At 42.3% G+C, this 17,530-nt stretch overlaps 1 protein-coding gene across 9 annotated transcripts in view; it reads right to left on the bottom strand.

The window, feature by feature from the left end:
• utrn (utrophin) overlaps window positions 1–17,530 on the bottom strand; it is a 181,466-nt gene that overhangs the window by 30,796 nt on the left and 133,140 nt on the right. For all 9 annotated transcript variants that reach the window (XM_040125316.1, XM_040125318.1, XM_040125317.1 and 6 more), the window contains 6 exons: window positions 16,101–16,162; window positions 14,778–14,852; window positions 10,422–10,623; window positions 7,936–8,021; window positions 6,292–6,449; window positions 2,995–3,161 (listed from right to left, as the gene is read on the bottom strand). In XM_040125316.1, the coding sequence (XP_039981250.1) occupies window positions 2,995–3,161; window positions 6,292–6,449; window positions 7,936–8,021; window positions 10,422–10,623; window positions 14,778–14,852; window positions 16,101–16,162 (750 nt within the window). The remainder of the gene's footprint in view (window positions 1–2,994; window positions 3,162–6,291; window positions 6,450–7,935; window positions 8,022–10,421; window positions 10,624–14,777; window positions 14,853–16,100; window positions 16,163–17,530) is intronic.

Below are 17,530 nucleotides of genomic sequence, written 5' to 3'. Positions count from 1 at the left end.
TGTGTGTGTGTGTGTGTGTGTGTGTGTGTGTGTGTGTGTGTGTGTGTGTGTGTGTGTGTGTGTGTGTGTGTGTGTGTGTGTGTGTGTGTGTGTGTGTGTGTGTGTGTGTGTGTGTGTGTGTGTGTGTGTGTGTGTGTGTGTGTGTGTGTGTGTGTGTGTGTGTGTGTGTGTGTGTGTGTGTGTGTGTGTGTGTGTGTGTGTGTGTGTGTGTGTGTGTGTGTGTGTGTGTGTGTGTGTGTGTGTGTGTGTGTGTGTGTGTGTGTGTGTGTGTGTGTGTGTGTGTGTGTGTGTGTGTGTGTGTGTGTGTGTGTGTGTGTGTGTGTGTGTGTGTGTGTGTGTGTGTGTGTGTGTGTGTGTGTGTGTGTGTGTGTGTGTGTGTGTGTGTGTGTGTGTGTGTGTGTGTGTGTGTGTGTGTGTGTGTGTGTGTGTGTGTGTGTGTGTGTGTGTGTGTGTGTGTGTGTGTGTGTGTGTGTGTGTGTGTGTGTGTGTGTGTGTGTGTGTGTGTGTGTGTGTGTGTGTGTGTGTGTGTGTGTGTGTGTGTGTGTGTGTGTGTGTGTGTGTGTGTGTGTGTGTGTGTGTGTGTGTGTGTGTGTGTGTGTGTGTGTGTGTGTGTGTTGGTGTGTGCGTGTGACCTTCATGTCCTCAGGGTGTGCTGGTGTGTGTGTGTGTGTGTGTGTGTGTGTGTGTGTGTGTGTGTGTGTTGGTCAGCTCTCCCAAGGTTAGCTGACTGATGAGCTACGGGAGAGAGTCATATATCAAGCGATTCAACAGCGCACACAACACCACCAACTCAAATGAGCCATTACGTACTGACACGTAGCATATTACTGTTAGGAGGAGGTGTTAATTCACCTTCACAGCAGGAGATGCCGAGATGGCCCTTAATTAGTCAGTTTATCCACCAACAACTTTGGTTAATAATGTACCTGTATCAGGTTCCTGTCGGGTCTTCTTAGGTGACATCCGCTTAGATATTATATTACATTAAAGCACTTCTTATTAAGATCCTTTTGTGCAATATTCCACCACACGATGCTTTAAACAGTGCTTATGATAATCCAAGACTTTGAACCAATTTTAGTGCCTGAAAATTTTGTGAATTCTGTGTCTACATGAAAAGTAGGTATTATATATACCGCCAAATTTAGGAAGTGCATTTGTATATTGCAGGATTGGGTGATAATTTAATATTGTCTTTCCTCAACTTATAGTTGAATTGTATAGTGATGGAATGATCATTTTATGTTATCATATAGTAAACTTTTGCTGGCCAAATCAATCTATCAAAGCAAATTATAACTACAAACACAACTACAAAACTAGTTTCTTACAGTTTTGTTTACATATTTCAAGACCTTTGTCTGATGCAAAGCAAACCAGTGGAACACAGTCCACTGCGTTGAAATTCAATAAATTTGTGATATAGGATGACATCTTAAAATTCGTATTAATAATGTTATATTGATCTCAGCCATAGCAACCAAACCTGGTTTAGAGTTTGCCTTTGACCATAGGAACCCTGTTTACACAGAAATTCATCAATAAAAGATCAATTCAAGACAATGATTCAAATAGGAATGAAAGGAGAACATTAAAAGCATAAATGCCAGCAGACAAAATAAGCACAATAAAGGCAAATGACATGGCCAGGGAGAGTTTAAAAACAGCAAAATAGAAATAAACTGCATCAAAAATAAAGGTCAGGATCCATTTTTACTTTATTAATCCCACAAATTATCAAAAAAACACTATCAAGGTCTTTTGTATCACTGGCATTTTGTAGCAAAAGCCAATAAGTTATAATTATTGCTGGCAGGTTCACAATTGCAAGTAAATATGTAAACATAACACATGCACGGGGCAAGTTTGCATGAACGCACAGGGAATGGTGCATGCTGAATGTAGTTTGGAGGCTTGTAAACTATCCCACTCATTTGTGGCAGTTGCGTTAACATTTATCACATGTAAACTTATCTTCTGACATAGTATCCTCCTGGGACTATTATAATCCTGTTGGAATTTTGGGATGATCCCATGTACCATGCCAGTTTAAAAACTACAACGCCCTACAAGAAAAAGAAAAAAAGAAGAAATCTATTGGAATAACACGGTCAGCATCATGTCTCAAGCCCACACAAAATGCTTGCTATGCACTTTCCTTCCTCGTTCTCTCCTGCTCTGTGCCTTTCCCTCCCTCCATTCCTCTCCCCCATCGATCAATGACAGAACCTGGGAGACGTGTGCTTCATCAAATGTCTGACTGTATTTCTCTTTCTGCTGGCAACGCAGGGGATCTGAAGGGGACAATTCTACCACGCTGCTCCACTTAGCATGGTGTTACACCTATCTCCAGCCATGAAAAAAGCGTTTCCTTGTGAGACTAGTCAGTGAAAAAGGGACTTTTATGATAAACCGACTGAAGCTGTTGAACAGCAACGCACGTCTTTCTTTACTTGTTGTTACAGTACGAGTCTAACTGATCAGGAACCAACTGAAACAAAGGCAGCAAGGGGTGTGTGAGTGTGTGTATATGCGCGCGTGTGTGTCTGTGTGTGTCTGTGTGTGTCTGTGTGTGCCTGTGTGTGTGCGTATGTTATTGTCAGTCCTGCACAGTATCACAGGGTGGTCTGTTATGGATTGTTTGCCAAGCGAATGGCTCCCTGTGAACTTTGTGAATGTGACGGTGTAATGCATGGTTGTGTGTATGATCGTCTTGTTTGTATGTGTGTATGTTTCATTGCAAACCTCCGGATGGTATTTAGTCAGTGGTCTATCAGCTGCTGACATTTAGATAAATGCCTGCTCTCCAGAGCAGATCTGCCCTTTAGGCTCAACCAGGAGAGAACAACGCACAACACTGTATGTGTGTGAGTGTTTGCTCGCGTGTGTGTTTGGGCTGTTACACGTTGCAGACTTATCATCCCCATCTATTATGGGTATTTGAAAAATGCTGAATGAAATGCTTAACATGAGCATGTGTGTGTGTGTGTTTACCTGAAGCCAACAATAGGACACTCTTTACAGATGTTACACTTCGCCTGATGTTTCGCCGTCTCTGCAGCAGCCACTCTGTGCAGCACAGGAAGCCAAACCATGGACTGAGGCTCCAGACGCATCCAGTCCACAAACTGCCTGGGCTCCAGCTCCACCTTATTGGTCACCTGAGCGTAAAAGAAGCGGGGCCTAAAGTTAGATGACTTTGACTCAAAAGTTTGGGAACGAATTGAAGTTTGCAGTTTCTATAAAAGTTCAACAAAGAGAGCAATTAAATTGTAATGGCATAAGCATGATAGAGAAACATGCACCACACCTTTCCCATAAATGCAGAAGAGGCTGTAACTCTTTGCTTGTTACCGAAAGCTTAATAAAGATGCAGGCAAATTTAAGATGACAATAGATATTAAAGTTATGATTCCCTAAGGCGCATTATGGCCTTCAATTTTGGACATAACTAAATAACTTTTACAAGGACCTTATTCATGTTTATTGGTTGAAATATCTCACAGAAACAGTGATTTATTTTAATACCCTCACTGTCCTTGTCCTACACGCCTGTAGCCAAGCCGTTAGCTAAGAGCCCTATTTCTCCATGCAAGTAGCTATGAAAAACACCCAAACTCCTTCTCTTAACTGCTGCTTTAAACTTTTGGAAGCTATAACTGTTCATGTAACCGTTACTTGCACAGAGCTCTGCCTATTGTTTAAAATACTCGGGTTGTGTGAAACTATTTCTAGTCTACTCCATGAACAAAAAGCTAGAACAAACAAGTGTCACTTTCCAACATTTTTTCCCTTCCAACAACCTATCGACAACAAGAAACATGACTTGATAGAGCATCGTTCACAAAATATATTTCAGCAGAATCTTTGTTCAACTGCAGATTATAAAGAACCTGTTCAAACAGCCAACTCAGGCTGAGAAGCTTTGACATGGCTATTGTTACCGCTAAACAAATCAAACACGACCTTTCCATCATCCCTGACAGACAAAAAGGGCAGCAAATGCATCAAATAGGCTGAATACATTTGAAATAAGTAGAGAGAATAATCAAATGGAATGCAGCACATATGTGTGTGTGTGTGTATATGTGTGTCCATGTGTGGGTGTGTGTTCCCCTGATCCCTTCCCAAGTTTTATGGTGTTTAAGATTGTAGAGTCACTCAATTTTATTAGCATATCCTTCTGAAAATAAATTGATGCTACAGAAAAAACTAAAAGGAAGCCTTCCAACTTGAAAATCGTTTTGTTTTGGTGCTAATCCAAATATATATTCCTAGTATAAAATATCAAAAAATGTCAAGTACCAGGTGCCGGCATCAAATATTTATCCAGATTTGTACTACTCTTTACTAAATAAAAGTCATGCAAGTTATGTTTCACGTTAAGTGAATTTTATGTCAGTTTTTGTAAACCTGAAAACCACAAAATGTTAATTACGTGTGACTGTTTTAGTTGAGTTTAAGAGCATAAGAAAGGGTCTTTAGGATTCTGGTCTTTTAAGTTTCTGAGAAGCAACAACACTGCTAAGAAAACCTTCACCCAGCAGACATCCCAAATCATCTTTAGGTCCTTAACCCCTCTATTTGACCTTCCCCTGCACAATCAGATTACCTCTCAGTCTCTCCTTTCCCATATTTCAGTCTCATCTCCACCTTTCCTACCCCCTCCGTGCCATCTAACTGCAGAATTATAGCACTTACAGATTAATTAATGCAGGGAAGAGATGGCTATATAGACGGATGGATGGATGGATAAATGAAGGAGAGTGACAAAGGACCAGTGAAGGGGCCATATTGATGGAGGCGCATCCCGTTTATCACAGGCCCATTAAACCAAATGGACTGGGTGACTGCACCTTCACTGTCAGGGCAGACTTACACACAGGTGGGACAGGGCTTCGCTTGTGAATTGTGTGTGAAAATGTAAATATGAGTGTGTGTGTGTGTGTGTGTGTGTGTGTGTGTGTGTGTGTGTGTGTGTCAATTTCTACCTGCCAACTTGGTTAGATGATTGAATGATTAATGAGCACCTGGACTATAGCTGGCACAGCAATTCATGATCACGTCTGTGAGCAATTTGTGTGCCGGCTTGTGTGTGTATTGTGCATGCTCGCCTCTCTGTGTGCATGTGTGTATTAATATGTCATCAAGGGAGTGAATTGCAGGCAAAGCAGCAAGGTTTTTGCCCCCTTTTTGAGTTATTTTGAGAAAAAAAAGAGGGAGAGAGAGAGAGACAAGGTTTAAAACTGCCTCACTCTGCTATTTTGGGAGGCGCAGCTCCGGAAATCAGTGAAATTTATAGCTCCCTAATTTTAATGTTTGGCTCCCATTTATGACTGCCGAGGCATGAGCCAGGGGAGAAGGAGGGAGAAAAATTAAACACTGATCCCGGGGGATGGAGACATCATTAAATGCCGGAACGTCCAGAGATACACCCAGGGAAAGTGGTTAGCTGGCCACAGTAAAACACTGGAGGACAGGCAGCAGAAGCCCGGAGGCCATTTGAGGCTTCATGGTTGGTCAGCAGAGCTTAAATATTGTAGCACTTTTAAAGAATTAGAGTGTGGCAGGTGGTAGAGGGCTGAGAAATATGGAGGAGACTGAGGCATTTAATGACAATTAGATTTGGGGAAGATGTGTGAACAAAATATAATCTATTACAGCCCTGATTACTTTCCAAAAACTGTTATCAGTAATGTTGCCATCTCAAACTAGACTGACTATTCTGAACAGGTAGCAGTAGCCGGATTAGTTGTGGCAGACAGAACACGCTTCCGACTGTGACTCAAATGAATTTTATAGGCTCGGATGGGTACTAGGGATGTGTACAAGTAAGGGATTAATCGATTACGGGGACATACCTAATATACCTAATCAATCTTATTTTTCTATCAATTAATATATATTGTGACAGCACACAACAAACACTGTACATAAATAAGGAGGAGCCCTGCCTCCAAAAAAAACAACCAGCAGCATTTCAAGAAGCTAAGGCTCCTAGAAAAGAAGTTAAATACGCCACTTAACTGCAACCCTTATCAACATATGGCACACCCGACTATCTCCAGAATATTAAGATATGCTTCTGTTGTTGCTTCAAACAGATGACTAAATATCAGATTTCTTCCCAAGGCACGTAATCCATCAAGTATTAAGAACATTATGTTATTACTCAAATCAGTGAAAAAAAAAAAAAAAGAAAAGAAATTAAACCCCCAATTTCTACGCTTATTTATTCTTGATGTGTGTACGAGCACACTGATGCTTGCGTTTGTTTGTGTGTGAACGTACGTGCTGGAAGCAGCTGCGGACGCTGGGTTCGATGTTGGAGCCTCCGAAGGCAGCTACCTCCCCCAGCTGCCTCGGGATCTGGATGGCTTCATGAAGCAGCAGACCGAGCTGCCTCTGGTCACATGTGTCACCTGCCGATGCTACCTGGCTGAAGAGGTCTGAGGGGTGAGGAAAGGGGGAGGTAGAGAGGAGAAAAGAAAAGAGAAACAGAGAGTGAGGGAAAGAGTCAGAGCATGTGGGTGATATTTAAAATAAAAGATTCACGTTGGTATAAATAGACGTGGGGAGAGAAAGAGTAACAGTATAGCAGGGAGTGGGAGGGAAATTGTTATTGTGTGTATAAGTGGGTGGCAGGTGGTGGGGAGCACACAAGGAAAAGATGTATTTTTAATCTTTCTGTTATACGTCTTGCATGCCGGTCTCTCTCTCCTCTAATCTCTCCTTCCCTGCCTCCAACTCTTTACCACATTCTCATAAAGATTGACAGAGCTGTACCGGACATGGATGCCTGCCCGGTGACACGCAGGCTCGTCACTGGAGAACATGTGAACATGTTTCCGGCATTATATTTTAGATGAAACATTTATGAAACATCTCCAGAGCTCATGCACAAACTGAGCAAAGAGAGCAGAGAGGGTAACGCGGAGAAGGGGAGAAAGAGAGGAGGGAGAGGGAGAAACTGAGGGCAAGACTGGTCTTTCTGCTCCGCTTGCAGCTGACTTTGATCTCTGTGTGAGGCCTGGCCCTGATGTCAGCTCCCGTTAATGTATGTGTGTGTGTGCGTGTGTGCACACGCTTTGGACATGCAAACACCAGCACTGTATGTGTCTTTGTGACACCCTTCCTCCACACACTTATTTTATCCTCTGACTCATCAACCCCCACATCTCCAACTCACTAATTTCTGCGACAAGATTACATTTGACATACGCAACTGTGGAAAAAAAGAGCGTCAAATGGCGCCATGCCTGGTTAGGTGTGTGCATGCGTGTGTGTGTTGCTGCGTAGCGTTATGCATGGGACTGACAGACAATGGGACTCTAAAGTACAGGAGGAAGGACGCAATCAACCGTGTTTGATACCCCTCTCAGGCTAATAGAAAGTGCCAGTGGAACGAATAGGCTCGGGGATGGAGTCAATGCCATGGAAAGAGAAAGGGAGGACAACGAGAAAGAGGGAAAGGAGGATGGAGAATAGAAGGAGAAGCAAGAGTAAGTAAAGCAGGACAGAAGACAAAGTGGCACTGTTAGACAGATGAACAATGGTGTGAGCAGTGACAGCAGAGGAAGATAGACAGAGAGAGATAAAGCAACCCAAAATGAGTCCCCTCCCAGTGCAGCAAGCCTATATTCCCGTTCCCTAATTCTCAAAATAATGCGGAATGGAAAATTACATAAAAAACAGGGGAAACGCGTAGGAGGTGTCTCCTCCAATTAGACGACCCGTTCTCCGACTCTGTCTCTGGTTTTCTGTGAGTCTGATTAATACTGCAGGGATTACAGCTGTGCTGGAGCTATATGGGATGGACTCACCACATAGTGGCCTGTGGGTCCCCCCCTCAGTACCGGCCATACTGGGGGGGGGGGGGCTTAAGTGCATGCGTACATCAGCAGACAGATATCTTACCTACTCATTGGCACTTACATTTGTATTTTTCCTCCAGGTGTCCCTTTGAGAGAGAAAGCAAGCCAATCTTCATGGAGAGGACGCGGATCTTCCCGCTTCGACCACTGCAAAGCCCACACAGACACACAGACACACAGACAAACAGACACACACACACACACACACACACACACACACACACACACACACACACAGTGGCAACGAGTCATTACATTTATAATTCAACCTTAGTTTTATCAGTCCACAGACATTTTCCCAGTAGTGTTGTGGAGTGTTATGGTGCTCTTTTGCAAACTTCAGGCGCGCAGTGATGTTTTATTGGAGAGCAGCGGCTTCCTCCGTTGTGTCCTGTCGTGGAAACCATGTTCCGTGGAACCATGCTCCATGATGTGTGTATGGTCGACTCATGAACACAGATGTTAACCAGTTCCAATGATTCCTTTAAGCCTTCAGCTTTTACTCTGAGCTTCTTTTTTTACCTAACCGAGCCTCCTGCATTGTGCTTTTTGAGTCATCTTAGCCGGGCGCCCACTTCTAGTGAGAGTGGCCACAGAATTAAACAGTCTCCATAGACAGTTTGTCTAACTTTGGATCGATGAATATCTAAACTCTTTAAGATTACTTTGTAGCCCTTTCCAGCTTTATGCAAATCATCAATTATTGATCCTATATATTCTGCAAACTCTTTTTTGCAAGGCATCATTCAGATCAGCAGATGCTTCCTGTGAATAACCAACTCAAAATGCCTCAAAATGAGTTGTAATAAGTCAAAGTTACTCTAACTCACACCAATCTGGTTTCATTGAATGGACTCCAGGTTTTCTAACTCCCGACTCCAGTTAGCTTTAGTTGATGTCATTAGCCGAGGGGTTCACTTACTAGTTCCAACCTACACTACAAGTTTTTGTGTGTTATTTGTGAAATAGATTTGTGTTTGTTCATTATTGTAATCTAGATGAGGACCTGACCATATTTTAAGTATTTACTTTTTATTGCCATTGTATATACAATGTGTTTATACGTATTTAGTTCAGTGCAGATCTGAAATGTATGCAACAGCAGTGACAGAAAATCATTATGTGCTTGGAAAGAGAAGAACATTCAAGTATATATTTATGTTCCTGTAGTTTGTGAGAGAGCTGGCGAGATTCTAATTGCATTTTCTGTGTACCCCAAAACAATGTTTAGACCAGTAAGTGAGATGGTTTACACAATGTGAACACACGTGATTATATAGAGAGTAGTGTATGTTCGTGCTGTCCCGGTAACTGCAGAGCATATTTGCACACGTGCCTCTGTATGTCTATTCCGAAACAAACGCAGTGAGTAACAGTCATTTGCATACCAACTGGGGCTTGATCAGCATAGCATGTTGAAAATGTCAGAATATCAGTCCCTCGGTCGCGGTAGCCTTTCGAATAAATTGTGATGCATGTTGAAATGTTTTTAAGCATTTTTTTGCAATGAAATTGCAGGAGCAGGTGAAAATTGCAGAAGTTTTTTTTTTGAATAATTCTAAACCTAGCCATCTCTGATTTCATTACTCATCCAACTTGGTATTTTGAATAAAGCTTTCACACCATGTTTAAACATTTTATTTGAGACTTTTTATTCCTAAACTATTTTCTTTATCTCACACACTTACACACACACACACACACACACGTGATTGTGATTTATACTACACTAACATTACCACTAACCACGGATTTAACAGCTCCAGTCGTGGGGATTTGTCTTGTCTGTTGACCATAAGTTTCAACTATTTTCTGGTTTTTTGTGGCAAAAAGTGTTTGTCAATCAATGATTTTCACTTTTGTTCCACCACAATGGGGCACGAGGTACAAAACAATTTACCTCCGCTTTCGTGCAGAACATTAGAGAGCTGCCTTGCACAGTCTTTAGCAGTAATTGTTGTACGTAAATGTGAGAAGTTCGTGTCACACACGTCTGCATCTTCAAAGCCAGAAACAAGGAAGTGAGTCTGGTGATGTACTTGTGTATGGGTAAACATTTTGCGCGAGGGACTGCTATATCTGGTGAAACTTGCGGGAAACTACGATGATTGGTCAAATTTTGCGGAAATGTTGCGGTGATTGGATGAAACTGCAAGGTTGCGCAGAATTCACAGGGATTGTTTGAATTTGCGTTAACAGTTGCAACGCGACATCCTGGATGGACTGGAATATGAGGGTCTAAATATGTGCAACATAATTTATATGCACAGATAATACCAACAAAAATGGTTTTGAAATTTCAAGAGCATAGTGATGAGATGCCTCTGCTCTGTCACTTTCATACGAACTGATTTAAGATTTTTCATACATTGTATTTTGAAGCACATGTTTAAATTTGTAAACAAGTAACCATATATAGTTACATTTTCAAAAGGCCAAGATGCAGGTGGCAACATGCACAATTCCCTGGTTTTGTAAATATCTGTTACAAATTGGTGACTGATGCATAATCTACTGTCCAGAATTTAAAACAGATGGCATACGTACGTGTCGTAGACATTGAGCAGCCAGTTGAGACACATGTCAACGCACAGTGGTACGTTGACCAGGTCTTTGTGCTCCTGCTCCAGACCATCATAGATGGACGTCAGGCAGTTGATAACATCGGGAACAGACAGCAGCTGATTGTTGTTGGTGAGTTTGTGCTGCTCAAAGGTGTTCTGGGCCACGCTGAGGTCCAATAAGTCCACTGCAGATGAAGCAGGGAGGAGGGAGATAGACGGAGTAGTGGGCCAGATGAGAGGAGTTCAATGGAAAAAATAAAAAATAGAGGACAGCATAGGAGAGAAACAATGAGGAGACAGGAAGGACAATTATTTGGGGAAAAGAAGTGAAAGTGAAGAAGGGAAGAGAGTAGATGAAGGTTAACAGTAACAGACAGAAGTAACAAAGAAAAAAGTTTAAAAAAGGGGTGATGGGACAGAAAGAAAAAGAGCCAGTTAGCCATTAGTAAGTGTTCATTGGGCTTTCAGCAGCAGACTATTCATAGAGGCACTTCAAAACTGCAGACTTGACTGATATTTCGCCCAAAATAGTTCAAAACAACCAAGTGTGGAGTTCTGCCGGGAGTACAGACAGAAAACAGAGGGATCATCATGGTGAAATATTAATATGAGAGAGAAATCTGAATAGAAAAAGACAAACGAGGAAAAAATGTAAGCGTCAGACTGAGAGCAGTTTAGTGTCTTCTAATTTAATTTGTTGGCTACATCTTCAATGACAAAGACAAGAAAAAAAGGAATGTTATATTTATAATCACTATCTAAATCCTACTTCCATCATCTTCTATGCTTTAGCTTTTACTTATATATCTTGACAGTAAGACAGACTGGAAAAAAGAGAGAAAATTTAACAAAAAAGGCTGATCAGGTCCTTTGGGACAAACACAAACACACCCAGACAAAACAAAGTAATAGAAAACTTGTTTAAATACAAAATACTTTCAGCAGCTGTTGTGCAGTACATACCGCCATTCACACATAGAAGCACACACACAAATGGTCGGTGGTGTCTAACTGAAAAGCTGGGGTCTTTATAGTGTTTGAGCACTGAGAAATCCCCAATCTGTTATTGAGTCCTAAAATATTATTTTCCTAAAATCAGCAAAAGATCTGCCTGTGGGGCGAGATTATTTCACCTTTTCTGGTGCAATGATTTGCCCCAATCCGTCTGGTATCAAGATACTTACACTCCCTGAAATCTTGAAGAACAAATCTGAAAATCCGAATGGACTTCTAATTAGTGTTTTATTCAAGGTCCAGTAGAAAGGTCAACCAGCTAACGCCATCTCTGCTCAAAACATGTAGACAGCTCTAGGTGGTAAAACAAATACACAGTGGGTTGTCTGCTACAGGTGGTTAATTAGGATGACCAAAATGAAAGTCATTCATGTGTAGATATAGATCATTATCACTAAGATAAATGTTACAAACTTATTTAGACATACTCTACAATAGCACAGACATAGTACTTACGTATATTTTCTATTTCCAGAGTATTGATTACACTCTATTACCTCAGAGTTATCCAACAATTACTAAAATACAGGAAGTTCAAAAACATTTTACTGGTATGGTTCATGAGGCATCAAGCCTCAGTTGTTCTGTCTGCAAATCTTCCTCTGACCATCTGCCACTTCCCCCCCCACAACATTTAAACACCGCTCTCCCTGCTCTCCCATTTAAACTCTCATCCCTCTCACCTCTTCTCCTCACTTAAAGGGGGCAATGTGTAAGAATTGGCCAAATGTCGAATTCATACTCCAAACAAATTGGGGGCAGCATATTACCAGAACATTTGGGTGTCCACCTCCATCGTAAGAAAGAAGGAAATGCACTCTTTGCTCCCTCCTCCAACCCTCCCCTTCCCCTTTCCCATAGTCGGACTGGTCATTGGGCGTACCAGGACAAATCCCGTTCCGCATCAGTGGGCCAGTGGACCATCAAAAAATCCATATAGTTTTTAAGGGCCCTATCTGTGTACCTGCCATTCGGGGTGCAGCTAAGAGTGTGCTGCGTGCGTGTTCTGGGACTGGGCTCGCTGGCCACTCACAACCAAGTTGCAACCCTCACCCTCACGTTGAGCTAACGTTAGCTTTAATAAATCTAACCGCAGCATAAGGCAGTCGTCGACATGTTGCCAAACCTGCGTGGATTGGGGAATAATGTTTGCCCCACAGGGTAACCTTGCAATCAACTGGTAGGTTTTTTTCTTCAGTTATTGTTGGACTGACGACGACAATTTCACACCCAGTCTGCCCAGTCAGAGAGACAGGGAAGATGTAGTGGTGGCAGGAGAAGAGGACGAGTCACAAAACATCGAAGAACCCGAGGGAGAGGGAGAACAGCTAGAGCAGCAGCATCAGTAGCTGAGCTTTAGGAGAGAGTGGAGGAATGTCACCAAGAGGGGACAGCTGCAACACAGCTTTATAGCCTACTCGCAGTTACTACTTCTTCATCCTATGATGTTTGACTGAGGGCAGATCGGACGCTACAGTGACTCACTATCACCTCCTGAGGTACAAACGGGTATGACAAGACAGGACGAGACGGGGCTTGCTGTTTAGCATTCTAACTTAAGAAGATACTGTATCTCTGCTACACAATACATAGGCATCTTTGACATGATGTCCAAACTTTTATTTCTTAACATTCTGATGATAATCTTAGTTAATGTTTGAATCTTTTAAACAAAAAACTTACATATTGCCCCTTTAAGTCTCCTCATTTGCCCCTGTCACTGTCCCCCCCTCTGCGGCTCCTTGCCTTATGTTACCCCCTGGTCCCCAGACAGAACTAATTGCTGGGGTGTATCCACGTGGAGGTGGTGCAGCAGGTCAGCCATGCTGTCAGAGAGCGTAACTTTACTTCTCTCACTACATGCATAAAGCTCAGAGGCTGTGGCACATTAGTGGGGTTTGCCACGCAAGCTCATTTGTGCTTCTCCATCCCCTGGCAAAGATTTAACCCAATTAGCCATTTTAGAGTATCCCTGTCATATTTGTGTGTGTGTGTGTGTGCAGAGGCACATGTCATTCTCTGACACACACAGCCATGTACATACACAAACAATCACACACATTCACACAGCACACTAAGGTCTTCAAGCAAAGATTCCGCATGAATCCAGGCTCATAACTAATAACTACTGATCCTTTTGCTGTGCACGTGATCATGTGTGTGTGTGTGTGTGTGCGCGCGTGTGTCAAAATTGCACCACACGCTGTGTGACATTTTTTGTGACTGTTCTAATCTAATGGATAAAATTGAATTGCAGTGCCCCAAGTCAAAATCACTCAGGCTAATGCATTCCCATCACAAACACGCATGCGATCAGAGAGGCAATATGAGATAGCAAACTAAAACACCTAAATCACTCAAACTCATTCACAACTAAGTTACACAATAACACACTTTGATACCCACGATTATTCAGGTACACACATCTACATTAGCAAACACAGCTACATCAGACAAGGTAGGTTTTATCTGATTGTCTCATACATGCACACAGAGCCAATTTCCTACAAACAGCAGGATGTGAATGAGCAGTGTGGGCTGGCAGTGTGTGTTGCTATAATAGTGTGAACAGCTGGATAATAGTTAATATTTGTAACCATTATTACACTGTGCTGAGCCACAGCAGCCACTGCCCTGCTGGTTAAAACCTCACAAGAGGGGAGGCTGAAGACTCCTGCATTCTGTGTGTGTACTTGTGTGAAAATGGGGTTGATAGCCACCGGCGACTGTGGGCAGGGCTGGACTGGAAAAGAAATTCAGCCATGGTGTTATCGTTATCAGGTAAAGACTGGGCTGAAGTGAGTGAGCCAGTGATCCCAGTCCCGGAATACGCCTGCAGCACGCTCTCATGTGCAGGCAAATAGAGAGGGCTAGTCAAGAGACTGACAGCCGGTAAAAACTCTATGGATTTTTTGATGGCCGACCGGTATTTGTCCTGGTATGCTGAATGGCCAGTCCGACACTGAGTGTAGGTAATAACCACTTTTATCAAAGCAAGAAAACAAGAAAACAAAAGCTCCCTTCTGAGAAAAAAAATTTAAAAACACAGCCCCAAAAATTCCCACCTGTGCACACCAAATGAGGGTGTGCTCAACAGGCTTAACGCAAGCTCCAGCTGTGACTGTGCATGGACAAAATCATGCACATTCACACACACTGACACGGTGTTCGCAATTTTAAAGCCAAAATATCTTTGGCTCCTGTGCTGCTCTGGCATAGCATCTGGCAAAGCTTCAAATCATTACTGCATCCCCTCGTTGCACCCAGACTTCAAAAGAAGTGGACCACAGCTGTAGGTATTAAGGTGTGTGTGTGTCTTACTTACAACACAGTGCTTTCTGTAGTCTGCGGATCTTCATGGCTGTTCGGTATGCTGAGAATCTCACATTGTTCAAGTCCGCTACATGCAGGGATGGAGACACAGAGATGAAAGGTACGGACGGACAAAAAGAAAACAGAGGCAAGGAATCAGAAAGCACAGTGCAACAAAATCTGCCTACTGGGCAACACAAGCAGGACTTCTGTTTCAATGAAAGCTGACTTTCTGTTAGTCATTGTCTATGGAGATGACTTGGTGGGGGGGGCTAATGTGGACTATGTAATTAGGTTAGTGAGTTCTGTCTCAGTGGGGGCTGGTGCTATTTGTTGAGCTGCTGGCCTACAGCGAACACTCCCAAAGTTTCACAGCTTATTACTTATCCGGCTGCTCATTAAAGAACAGTCATATTGGCCACCCCACAGGGACACAGACATGCATATGGTTGTTAGCAGGGAGCAGGAGAGAGGGAAAAGATCAGGGAGTAATTTTCATCAAGTTAAATGTAAAGAGTAAACTTATTAGACAAGCGTGAAATAGATCTGCAGGATGTAGTTGATCCCTAAGCAGCACAGTCTCCAAAAGACCTGAAGCTGGTTTCACCAGATTACAACATGGAGGCTGCAGTTTGCAACATGAGATAATTTCCTCTCATGTTAATTGTGTGTGTGACAATCATTCGTGAAATGCGACAATACCACCATTGATGATCTGCATTTAATCGGTGCTAGCAAATTGCTTTTCTTGAAACGGCCCCCTAAGTCCTTTAAAAGACCAGGGAACTGTCATTAAAACAGGCTTTAGTCATTTTATTAAAGGGTCAATTCAACAAAACTGCAGAAAAACATTTTTTCTGACTCACCTCTAGTGGTATCCAGCCATGTAGATAGTTTTGAGTTTATTTGCCCAGGTTCTTGATTATCTATCTCTGGAAGTTTTGCCTTTCAAGTGAAAAGAATTTTGTTTGTGGTGCTCAGAGCATTGAAAGGTTACATTTAAAAAAATTCAGCCGCAACACACAGAACATGGAGTGAACCGGTTTCACTGGAACTTTTTACAGCAGAAAGACTATAAAAACAGTTGACAGCATATTTTGTGGATTCCTGTTGAATTTTTCACATTTTTTTAATACCCGGAGCCCCACAAAGGAAATTCTCCTACATTGTGCTAGGGCACAGTTACAGTATCCCAAAACCTGAGCAGATAAAACCAAAACAAAACATTTGTGTGAACGAACCTTTAACAAGGTCCTGAGACTTATACTTTGGAAAATATAACCTACGACACTCAGGACTTCAAGAAAAACCACGAGGGATTGTGTGTGTTTCCTACCTAGTGACTGGTAGAGCTCTGTCATCTTTGGATGGTCCCAGCAGGTTGTCTGTGTCTGGTGACTGAAAACCGAAACAAGAGAGAACAGTTAAACTAAAAATACAAAAGTCACATAAGCTGACACAAAAACTGAACAGGAACCAGTGATGTCAATACACACACACACACATAAAGAACTTGACAAACACTTTAGAGGATGATCACAAAAAAAGGAAAAAAAAACAACAAAAGAACACAACGACAGAAAAAAGTACTTTGAAAGGTAAGATCCACAAAACATACACTCAAAATAACACACAAAGACATGTCAGAATGAATACACATCGGCTAATATCACTATTATCATCATTATTTGACATGTGCTGTCAGAAGCTGCACTCGGATCTGTGTGGAATGTTTGAGGAGATTTCTGTTTTTTTTGTTTTTGAGTGCAGTGGTTCCCCTGCAGTTTCTGCGATGGCTTGCTCTCCGCTGACAGGCAGCGGGAAGTGAGGTCAAGTGCTGACAGTGAACTGAGGTGCCAAAGAAGACAATAGGGTACCCTCTTCGTCCACAGATGTTCATCACTATTTAATGGCCTTATGACCCCTTTCACACCTGCACCAGCATCACTAATGGACATGCTTGTGATCTATTTAAACGGACCACAAAGACCTTGCCTGAATTGACTGTTCATTTTCCGTGAATCCGAGTCAGGGGATCTGCTGATATCTGTTGCGCACAAGCACATAACTAGAAGAATACTGGCTGCATCCAGGCCACAATTGGCTGACAGCTATCGCCATAAAACATTTTTGTCATTCAAGTGTAGAAGGGTACGTCACAGACTGGAAAGAGCAAGTGCAATGATGGGATACACAACCAACTCCCATCACAACAAAAATTTGTATCGCATCTATGAACTCACACCACAAGCAGGCACCATTTCTATCAAATACATTAGACAGCTTGTGCTTATACACAGCTCATGAATACAATAAGGAGGACAACTGAGTTGTCAGGTTCAACTGTCCTCAACAGTTTCCCCTCATAGCATTCCCTTTGTAATGTCTGAGCAAAAGGAGGAAAAACCAAACAAATTGATGACACATTTACTAAAAAGTTGCTACAGTTTAGATAATGCGGTGGGAAGAGGGGAGAGACATTGGAGACTATTAAGGACTAGGGGACAAACTGAGATTTTATGGCAGATATTTCAAAGCTTCTTTGTGCATCCTCAATGAACCTAAACACAGTGTGAAGAATTTCAAATCTAAGGTTGCTTTCACACCTGTAATTTGGTTTCTGTTCACACTGCCATTTTTACAAACGAACCAGGAGCTGTAAGCTTGAAGTCATATAAATTTATATAGAAATACACACACACACACACACACACACACACACACACACACACACACACACACACACACAGCTATAGACATATAGAT

Source organism: Xiphias gladius, chromosome 4 (genome assembly GCF_016859285.1).
Source record: "Xiphias gladius isolate SHS-SW01 ecotype Sanya breed wild chromosome 4, ASM1685928v1, whole genome shotgun sequence".
Taxonomy (NCBI): Eukaryota; Metazoa; Chordata; class Actinopteri; order Istiophoriformes; family Xiphiidae; genus Xiphias; species Xiphias gladius.
The sequence above is the reverse complement of the archived record's forward strand: the minus strand, read 5'-3'. Positions and strand labels throughout refer to the sequence as shown.